Source organism: Daphnia pulicaria, chromosome 4 (genome assembly GCF_021234035.1).
Source record: "Daphnia pulicaria isolate SC F1-1A chromosome 4, SC_F0-13Bv2, whole genome shotgun sequence".
Lineage (NCBI taxonomy): Eukaryota > Metazoa > Arthropoda > Branchiopoda > Diplostraca > Daphniidae > Daphnia > Daphnia pulicaria.
Window position 1 is genome coordinate 19,317,268 of NC_060916.1, and position 11,642 is coordinate 19,328,909.

General features: G+C 46.9%; 1 protein-coding gene across 1 annotated transcript; it reads left to right on the top strand.

The window, feature by feature from the left end:
• Positions 1–240: 240 nt before the first annotated feature.
• LOC124338510 (transcriptional repressor scratch 2-like) lies at positions 241–6,075 on the top strand. The gene is made up of 2 exons (XM_046792590.1): positions 241–820; positions 3,810–6,075. The coding sequence occupies exon 2, from the start codon at positions 3,821–3,823 to the stop codon at positions 4,709–4,711; it is 891 nt and encodes a 296-aa protein (XP_046648546.1). The 5' UTR covers positions 241–820; positions 3,810–3,820; the 3' UTR covers positions 4,712–6,075.
• Positions 6,076–11,642: the final 5,567 nt, after the last annotated feature.

Here is an 11,642-nt window from a genome sequence, read left to right on the forward strand (position 1 = left end):
GGCGCTGCTGTTCTCCCTCGCCTCTTCAATGTCAAACAGCGTCGATGGGGGGAAACTCAAAAGCTCGGCAACTTTTCTCTCCTTGTATATTCTCCCCTCTCTACCCCCCCTCCCCCTGGTCTGGTGAGGGTGAAAGACTGGGTGGGGTTAAAGCATCACAACAACAAGGAAGGGATAGCGATATGCGCATGTGCGAGCAACAGTCGATCGCTGGCCGCTGCTGCGCCACAAGATCCGTCGACTAGTTGAGTGCCGCTCCCGAATCCCGTTGCGCCGTTAGTTGGCGGCTTCTAAAAGGTGGGGCTCTCGCGGCACAGACACAAACACAACAGGTCGTCGTCGACGTTTGATTTTGATTTGGTTTTCTACCCCCACCGACGTGTCCGTCATCACAGCCCGCAGGGTCTCGGTCATCATCATCATCAGTGTCATGGGACTAAAAGAATTGACTCGTTTAGCGGCACATTGGCAACTGATTTGTTGAATCGTTGCTGCTGTGGCAGTCGTCGTCGCATTGTGTCCGTCTGTGTGTGTGTGTCCGACTGTCTGTCTGTGTGTGTGTGTGTGGCCGAGTGTACATAGTGTGTGCTGGGCGCTTGGTAACGAGGACCCCATTCAATCCGTGACACGGCGGTCGGTCTCTCTCGGTCTCGCTCTTCTCTGCCGACTCCACTCGTTGGATCGATCAACGACTCAACTGCTCCTGCTGTGGAGAGGCACCAGCGACTCAAGGGCCTTGGCCCCATCTCGCCTTTCTTCTTCCCATTGCCTCTGATATTTCTCTCTCGACAGTCGACTCGTGACATCTTCTTCTTAACAGGTGGGTGTTGAGACCTGACTGCAATCGATAAAGACTATCGAGACGAGTGTCTCACCTTTTTCATCTTCTCCAGTCGCCACGACCCGAAACTATCCTTTCAAACTTGAAACGAATTCGGCTAGCTCCGTGTGTCAATGCTCTTTGATTCCCAGCAGATATAATTATATTCTTCTTCTCCCCCACACGTTATATAGTAAACTATCTATAGGAGAAAAGGGCGGGTGTTATAGATCCTGCATTTGAGAATTTCCCCTCTGCTGGCCGACCGGCAGCAGGGGGATTGTGTGTGTTACTGTTGGCCGCGCTGAATAATAACGAATATAACCAGCGCGGGCGAGAGAGAGAATAAAAGAAAAGAGAGGGTGTGTGTGTGTGTGTGTGTGGATCGAGTCGATTGGTGTGTTGGGCCAGCAGCCAGACTGTGTATGTATGTGTGTGTGTGAGTGTAGGGTAAAAACTGGGCAGTGAAGAGAAAACTGTCGAAAATAAAAAGAAGAATCGACCGGCTTTTGAGTCAGCCAAAAGGGGAAAGAGCCGGGGCCGACAAAAGCGTAAGCCCTTTAGGGGCACAACGGCACACATCTCAACTCTATAGTACAGACTACAGAGAAAAGACGGGGGATTCGCATGAGTCACGGGCGCCAGCGGTCGGAAAATGGAGCTGCGACAACAACAACAACAACAGACGCGGGTCGGAGCAACACGGAGGAGGATAGTGTATAGCTCGATCCCATCGGTCCGTCCCTAGCAGATGACTCTCGCTCCTCCCGTTGCTGTTGTTGATGGTCACCACCAGCAGCAGACGGGAGCAGACGTGCGGGGTCTAATATTTCACACCGCCCAATTTCATTATGACTTGGCCACTTTGGCGAGAAAGAAGAAGAAGAAGAAGAGCTGAACGCTGAGTCTTATATCTCTGCTCTTATTATTTCTCCCACTCGGCTGGCGGACACAATCTGCCAGGAGCAGTTCAATTATTCGTCGCGCCACGAAAAGGACTTGATTCATCAAAGCGACAAACTCTCTCTCTCTCTCTCTCGCTGTGTACACGCAGAGGGAGGTGGAAATGGGGAAGCAAATATAACCAGCAACCAACAAACACACAAGAGAATAGTAAAACCCCACCATCCACCACAGTCTACACATACAAGAGGGGATCCCCCCCACCACCACCCAGTTCGCTCCTCTTTCTCCGCCTGTTGCTGATTATATTGCCGAGTAGCTCTCGCTGTGTGCTGATGCTGCTTGCGCTGTGTGATGGTTCAGCCTGGTGCAGACAAGACAACTTCAATCAGAGATTACGTATTCCCTACGGCCACACACACACAGCACAGCGAGCTACAGCAGCAGTAGCACACGTCGGCTTTCTCCAGAACGACAATATATGCATAAACTAGCAGTTCAGCTAGAAAAGGGAGAGAGACGCCATTAAATTAGAATGTTGTCACAACTTGCGTGCAGTTTTGACATTGCGATGAAAACACGCATTCTGTTTGTGTGTGTCTGCTCAATCCTCTGCTTCTTCTTCTTCTTCTTGTGCATCGCTCACGGCTTCTGCTCCTTTCCCGTGCTCGACTCCTTCATTTGATTAAAAAATGGGAATATAAGGAGAGAGGGAGGGATATGATAAAAGATGAACAACACGTCAGAAGCAGCAACAAGTATCCAATCATTCTTCGGCTTCCTCCTCTCTCGACTCACGTTTGGCCCATCTTGCGCCATGTGCAATAGCAGTGTAGTATAGGTACAGTAGAGAGGGGGTGCTCTCGACTGTACCTCAAACTCCTCTCTCTCACACGGTGTGTGTGTGTGGGTGTGTTACTATGGCTGCTCCCGGTCGCCATGGTAACCACTACAATACCGCAATAATCGTTCACCGAACCTTAAAAAGTTATATGGCCTATATCCCGGCGCCTCTCTCTCTCTCGTCTCTCTCTATGTGTGTGTGCCATGCCATCCCGCCTATCAGACTCCCTATCCCGGCAGATCCTTATTGATTACTAATAAGAATACCAACGCATAACTATAACATAACCCCGGCCGCGCGTCTAAAATAAATATACACAAACAGCAGAGAAAGAGAGCCCGGCTAGCAGCAGCAGCAGCACCGTCTATTACAACAACAACAACATGATCGACATAATATGATTGGTGGCGCTCTGCATTGACGTCACATCAAATGTCACAAAGCCTCCCCCCTCCCTCTTCTCCATACCCCCCTTCATCCTTCTTTGACTGGCTCATATATTGATCACGCCGGGGTTTGGCTGGCTGCTGCTGCTGCCTTATTTCCATCATAGTCTCTCTCTTTCTCTCTTAAAACATTATGTCCTCCATATATAATACCTTAATGACGCGGTCATTCGTGATAATTCTTCTTCATTAAACAAAACGAGCGCACGGGGGGTGGGGGAGAGTAGCTAGTGGGGGGCGAAATGGAAGGCGGCCCTCCCTACTCTCCTCTACATATATACGTATACGATATGCCATCATCGTCGTCTTTACCTATCAACTGCTGTGCTGCTGTAGCGCCGTTGCGCGACTCGTTTCAATTATGAGGAGAAAGAGAGTCTCTCCAGGGGGGGAAGGAGGGAGGTAGGTGGGTGGAGAAGTCGTTAAATGAGAAAAGATTAGAACCAAACGAGATGCGAGGAATCGTGCTCAGCCATGTCGAATACATAATACATCATTTATAGATGGGGGGGAGGAATGATTAACTGGCAGTTTTGTATCATCATTTCAATATTATCAGACGCTGCTGATGCCAGTTCACCTTCTTCCTATTCTCCGTTGTCACCTTTTGAACCGTTTCGCTCTTTTATGCTTTTATGTGTGCGACGCACAAAAGAACTTTGAGTTGTCGACAGACCGTGTAATAGGCTCATAACCTAATCGGATGGCTGGCTTTATATATACTACGTCTATCCATTTCCTTTGATTCTGTCTGTCTGTATTTCACCTTTCTTTTCTTGTTGTTGGTTCTCAACAGATCTTGACGTGATGGCCAGCGGGACGAGTTGGTTATCGGCCGGAAGGACAGCAGAAGAAACAGAAGCCGCTCACGATCTCCTCCAATTGGCTTATTCCCTGCCACCGTTGAGTGGCAGCAGTGATGGAGCCGACGGCGGAAGCGGCGGAGCTCATAACGACCACGTCATTAGGCCCACCCGAAACAACATCCAGCAGCACCATCAAAGAGCCACCGTCCTCATGGTGGCCGAAGCCGCCGAATTCGCCTCCAGACATCAGCAGCAGCCGGACAATCCGCTCCTAACTCCGCCCGTCTCCGAGTCCTATTGCAGCAATTCCTCCTCTTCTTCTTCTTCTTCTTCTTCCTCCTCCTCATCTTCGTCAGATTCCGTCGATTCCGGCCGGAGTTCGCCGCAGACGCCGTTGGGCGATCGGACGTCGTCCCATCGGATGCGCCACGTCGACAACGGCGACGGCCACCACCGGCGCTACGTTTGCGGCGAGTGCGGCAAGGCGTACGCGACGTCGTCCAACTTGTCCCGCCACAAGCAGACGCACCGCAATCTGGAGTCGGGCGGAAGTAAGCCGTGCCCGACTTGCGGCAAGACCTACGTCTCCATGCCGGCCCTGTCTATGCACCTGCTGACTCACGCCCTGACCCACGTCTGTCCCGTCTGCTCTAAGGCCTTTTCCCGGCCGTGGCTCCTGCAGGGCCACATGCGCTCGCACACGGGCGAGAAGCCTTACGAATGCCACCTGTGCTACAAGGCCTTCGCCGACCGCTCCAACCTGAGGGCCCACATGCAGACGCATTCCTCCGTCAAGAGTTTCAGGTGCGGCCAGTGCCACAAGACGTTCGCTCTCAAGTCTTACCTTCACAAACATCAAGAGACTTCGGCCAATTGCTGCGTCAAAACTTGACTTTGTTTGACCTTTTCTCTTTATCTTTCTCGTCTGCTCTCTCGTGAATATTTTGCGTACCATCAACTCATTCCAGTCACTCACCAAGTCATTTTGGTAATCGTGTTTTCTTTTTTTGGTTTGCGTCATTTTCGTACATGTTCAACCTGCGATAATCTACTTAAAAAGTCAACGGCGTCATCGGCAGCAGGCCTCCCCCGCTATTCTGTACCATAACTTCGTAATAATACTCTCTCCCAGGCCCCAGTCCCTTTTTACACCCAATTTCATGTGTGTTACGTTCATTTCGCTCCCCATTGTCTAGTCCTCTCTCATCGTGATCAGCCCGACGTCGCATAAGACAATTTCCTCTCCAGCAATATATATAGCGAACCATGATATATACTGTACTTAACCATTTCGATCTAAATAGGCTCTACACCACTTTATTCGAGCTACGATGATATGATATACTCGGTCTCATGTGTAACTCTGATACAATGACATACTGTATAGTGCGTGTGTGTCGCACAACGAAACGATAAATATTTCAGATTCATGCACCCAGCAGCGAGGGAGGCGAAAATGAAATAAGTGGGTGGTAATAATAACACGTACCAAAGTCGCAATAAATCGTGTCAAATTGCGTCGATTGGAGGCTCCCCCCCCCCCTCTCTCTCTCTCTCTTTCACTGTGTTATTCCCATCTGAAAATACCTAGCGTTATATTATTACTTTGGACGTTAACGGTCCTGTCAGCTTTTTTTTCCTCTTTTTTTATTTATTTCCCTCCTCCCAGTCTCAAACATTTGTCAGCAATATGACTCAACTCATCTACCTGTCATCCGACATTGATTGCCCTCCACGCCCCACCCAAAACACCAACAAAAAGACAACAACAAAAAGACACGACAAATTTAACGAATTTGCAACTCCGAAATAATTGTTTGAAAGAAAAAAAGTTAAAAAAACAAAAAAATATTACTTAATTAAAAAAAAAGATGTGTCTTTTGATATTACTACGTGTGAAATATGGCCGAGTCAAAAAGTGTTTCCTATGTCAAACAAAAAATCGATACCGTGTGTGTGTACTATATACATCTATAACTTATGGTGATTTTTCCAGCTTTTCAAGTATGTATTATTTGATTAATTATATACTCGATCAAACTGCTGGTCCTCGTCGAACGGGACGGGGAAATCATCGTCCAATAATAATACTTGTGTCATTCCACATGTTGAAACCCGATACATCCCTCCTATGAATATAATTCCTATAATATGACATTTTACCTACATCATCGATCGCTCCGTGATGCTGTGTGCTGTTTTCTCTCTCTCTATTTCTCTCTCTCTCTCTCCCAATCATACACGTCTCCTGAAATTTGACGGCTTCATTTTCAATTCGTTACGTTCCTTTGTCGTCTATTCTACACACAATGGCTCACATGAAATTTTCGAAGGAAAAGGAGAATCAGCAACCTCTTTCTCTGATCATATTAAAGGAATCGCCCTGAACCGATTAGTTACACACACATCAAAGTGGATGGGAGGGAACACACACACACACACACGAAAAAATTCATAATATCTAAAAAATAAAAGAATGGATGATGGGTAGAAAAGACAATGGCTGCTGCTGCTGCTGTGGTGGTGGCGGCTTCCGGGCGTGTTAAAGGCCAAAACCTATTCGTCATAGATGTTGAGCGTTATTAAGAAAACGTTGACGGCCTTAATTGGACCGGAATGAGAAGGGGCGGCCCATCGATTTATTTTTCCCCGTTGAAAAACGGAAGAAAAACGGCGAGAGAAGAGAAGAGAGAACGAAGAGAAAAAAGAAATACAATCATTTTCTAGAGTGGTGCTCATCCGATGGCGAGGTGGCTTCCTCTTCATCAAAGTGTTTCGGTTATTAGACTAAACTGTTCCTCTGTAGAAACAGAAGAAGGAGGGGGGGGGACACATTATAACGATGAAGCTGAAATGGATTTCTAATGAAAATTTTTAATCACCCGGAAATGGGCAAAGAACCAGCCGGAAATTAAATAGGGAAATGCGTAACCTGTCATCATTTCATAACCTCAAATATTATGTAGCTAATTCCATTAGAATTTGGCCGAGAAGAAGATAACGGCGCCCATCAGTCGGATGACTTTAGGCGCACACAAACAATGGGCGAAAAGTACTCCTTCACCCACAAAAGAGTCAAGTGCAAGGATCAATAATACACCGGTGCGTGTGTATATCACGGTGGGTATTTGATATCCATCGCTGGGCGCGCGGAACGAACGGGGGGATCTACAATTTCTATACTGTGCGTGTGTGCTGCGTGTGTCGACGTGCCATGCCATACACATAAGCCAGTAGCAGCTGAGGAGAACGATCTTTTCCCTCAAATGGACCCAGACTATCAATGAGAATGTTCTTCCGCAACGACATATCCATCGCGCCAAGTGCGCACTGGATTTTTATGCGACCTGCCCGTAGTGACGTCATTCACGAGGTGACAACAACCCCAAAAAAAGGGAGGGGGGAAGGGGTCAGTCCATCACGAATCGAGTCCCAAATCGCATTCGAATCAACCCGATACTCAAAAAAAGAAAAAAAGAGAAAAAAAGGAGGGCGCGGTCAGAGCGGAGAGAAATAAACGAGACATCAAAGACTTTTTACATGCATATCAAGATTTCCCCGATGTGAGCGCTCGGCCATGTATATTATAGACTGGACCCGGGTCCGCTCCGATGCCTTTGAAATAAATCTTTAAAATAGATCCACAGTGAACCTTATTTGGTGGAAAGACGATAACGAAAAGTGAAGCCGACCGATCTCTCCCCTATCAGGTTTCCTGCGCCAACAAAATAAAATCCAGCAGGCCGACGGGTGCTGCTGCGTATATAACATTTCAAATCAATCGAAGAAGAAGAGATGGTGAATTCGTGCAAATCAAGCGCCGATCTTTAATTTAGACGACCGCCCTCCTCCTATTATTGACTATTATGCATGAATCATCTGGTTGAAATGCTGCTGTCAATCGGTTAACATATCGATGATGGCTGAGGCGACAATGCGTGACGGGTTCGAGTCTTTGATGCTCGGCAATTCCAGCCGAGTCGCGTTCTCCTCCACTCACCACCACCTCCGTCTATATAATTGCCATTGGCAGCGCAGCTCCTTTCTATCTGTGCCGTCGTCTCCTCTGCTGTAAAGAGAATAATAAGGAAGAAGAAGAAAAAAGGCTGATGGCGTGTATATATACGTCTGCGATACATAAAGGCGACTGAACTCGACGGTGGCAGATGGGGTGTCTCCCCATAACAAGGAGGAAACGAGATCAGGCTCTCTTTTATGTCGGAGCTTACATACGTAAATAGCCCCCCCTCCCCCCTGTGAAAGAAGAAGAAGGAAAATGAGAGGGGGATATAATATGAGAATCTATTCACCGTCATCTTCCGAATTGTTAACAGTCTGCTGTCGCGGTGCTGAGACTGCACATCACCTCATTTCTTATTTCCGAAATGAAACGGCTGAGCCTTTTTTCGACTATTCTCATCAAACGCAATGATTCTATAATATGTAGACTTTTATTGGAATGGGCAGAATTCGATGAGTGCGATCGACCGTTTCCATCGATACAACTGCAGGTAGAAATCCATCAATAATTCGATGGGACGAAAAGGTGGGACGGAAAAGCGGACGTGACCGAGAGCTTTACTCGGCCAGATCTCAAATTTCTCCCAATATATAAATGCATCTATCAATACTGCGTGTAATATACAATATATGAAATGTACTGTAAATATCTAATAGCGCGGATTGGATCGCCCCCCACGCCGGCCGTCCGTATGGCAACGGGCGGCAACGGGCCGACGAGCCCGAAGAAATAAAGAGTCGTCAACATCTGACGATCCTGCCAGAGCGAAAAGGCCAATACTCTTGGCTGGCTGCTGGCAAACAAAGAAGAAAACGTGGAAAGTGCTGAACTGTCATAGCAAAATGCGTCCACTTGACACGGAGAAGGACGTGCAAACAAAGGCTCCAACCTCGTCCTATATCCGAGCTGGCCTCCTCCTCCTATATATTCCTGGATGTATAGACTGTACACACACATATATATATATTGAGATCGGGACGGGAGCTAGAGAGAGAGAGAGAGAAAAGTGCTGCGTCGCAGTGCACGTACAAGTGTTGTCCCAATAACAGAGCAACCAACACACACAGAGAAGCAGACAGAGAAAATAACGCCAAGTGCACGTGTTTCAGTCTTCACTCGCCCGAGCGCAATCTGCCGACTCTGAAAGAACACAACACTAATAATCTACCGACTGCATTCTACTTTTTTCTGTATATAGTATAATAATACTGTACACAAAACGGGGGGGTTGAAGGGAAAAGAAGGAAAAACAAAATTGGAGGGGAAAGTGCTTTTATTTCTATTCCGTGTATTATTGTATATGCTGTGTACTTATGTATATATCGTGTCGTTTGCTGGGGCTATCTATAGCGAAATATATGGGCTACAGCCTGTCTATTGTATTCTCTTATATATCTCGAATAAGCCTATTTGAATTCTCTTTTATTCATGGCCGGCGTATAATGCATACGGACGCGGGCAGTTTGGGTTGTACACACACACACACACACACAAAAAGACGAGGTAAAATGGCATATAAAAACTCTTGAGGAAATAAGGCAGGCCCAGTCAAAACTTTGTGTAAAGGCAAAGATCAGTCAAATTGGATTGGAAATGTCTCTCCGCACGAGGATGCGTTCAACGGTCTCGTCGACTCTCCTGATACACCGCTCCAGTTTCGACGGATCGGGTTAGTAGATTCTATTATGTACGTAGTACATGAGGGGTAGTGATGGTAGAACATACATACCTCGACCCTGATCCCCCAAATAGAATCAAATAGAAGGGGGGAAATTCAATTTTGAGGGCAGGCGAATTGTCAATTTAAATCAACTTAAAAAGATCCGCCAGTCTAACTCTTCTTGTGTATAGCGGCTGATTCTTCTCTGCTGCACCGAACGGCCTCGTCGTTTCACATGACGAGAGTCTCAATCTGTCAGCCAGGGCCTAGATCCCTCCTTCAGCACAGCCGAAGCTCTATAACTATATAGCCTGCTAGGCAAAAAAGCATTTGGGGCCTTAAAGGCCCTGCTGCTGCAACTTCAGGACGCAACTTACCCCGGATCCTTTCTTCTTATTTTATCGGCAGATTATCACGAATGAATGATGAAGACACAGTGAGAAATCCATGATAGGCTCCAAATGGATTTTTTCTCCATTTATTTCCTCCGCTGTGTTCCAGCAGGCCCACACTCTGTATATAGCCTCTATGTGATGATATAGTCGGAAAAGGGCCAGCGGGAGGCAAACCTGAAAGAAAAATGATACAGAAAAGATCTGCATGTTCGTTGAATCGTGAAGAAACTCCAAAAACCACTTCAGAGTTTTCAGAGAGTCTAAAGCTGATCATGAAAAATGGCTTCTAACCTCTCCTAACCAGATTTTCATGGGAGAATGCCGAGAAACTTGTCTGATCTCTTTCCACGATATGCGCAAAGTTGACGACATTGGGAAGAAGAAGAAAAAAAAGGGCCCAAGGAGAAGAGAGAAAAAAGAAAGGGGGGAACTTTCGGAGGGGTTCCGCACAAGTTTTTCCCAGAAGCGAATAACTTGCAGCAGCTGTATTTGAAACATATACGACCTATATCAAACGACATCCATCATAAGGCGGCCAGGATCGATCACAACCAATCGAGACACACGCAATGTCGTTGCCACTGTTAGATTTATGTGTACGTACGTACTACTACTCGCATTGTCATCTTTAGTGCACTAGAGTTCTATACGTAGGTGGATGGCAACAATCCGCCGGAGAGCAGAGGGCGGAAACATCAAAAGCCAACGGCAATTACCATGGGGGGGGGGGGAGGGTCCGTCTAATTGGTTACTCACTTACTTGGCTATGTGAGCGAGAGACAGACTTTTGATGACACACAACACGGAGAACTTTGAATCCCAGAGTCTGCAAACAGGTCGACATTTCGATTCGACGAGAAAATGACATCGCCTCCTCGATATTTTAGGCTATTATATCTTTCGTCGTAATTGTAGAGTAGAAGACTCGATCAGAAAATGTGCGGATAACGGAAAAGGAAGCGCTGCCAAGAAAGTGAAATTCACAAGTTAACTGCCGCCGCCGCAGCAGCAGCCGAAAGTCTTCTTTGGGCTGTGCTGACCGATTGTGCGCCAGTGCCGCTTTTATACATATGCGAGAGTATATCTAGAAATAAAAGATCTCTCTCTCTCTCTCTCGTATGATATCAAGAGAGGAGAAAGTTGGTGCTGAGGATCCGTCAGCTTTTCGACCGGTTGTGTCACACGCAGTTGGTCTAGCGAGAGCCCTGGCAACAGCACCCTCGTAATTGATGTGTGTGTAGGATAGATATACGATATGACATGACTACGCAACCGTATCCCATAGAGTACCATAATATACGTACATATAGTTTTCGACCTCTTTATACCCAGCAGCACTCTGTAATAAATTTCCAGTTCGGCACGCGCTCGCTCTCCCCGCGACTCTCAATGTCGATGCAAATGTGTGTGAGCGCTGATTTGTGTTTCCCGATGATGATGTGAGGTTTGCGGGGTTCTCTGCGGCTGGCCAAAAGGGGGGAGAATATCCATGTCAATCTGGGCCAGATACCTCCATGTCGTGTCTTTTGTGTGTACACAACCCCTTCATCAACAACAACAACAACAACAACAACAACAAATAAACGACAGGGCAAATATCTAGCATACCACTCTCCATCTTTTTTTATCTTTTCTCCCCCACAACCCGCAAAAACAGCAACAAATTAAAAAGGCGACTCGATGATTAATGAATTATTCATTGTCGAGAGATGCGCGGAATCCCAAAGTGAAAACTTCGCTCGTCCCG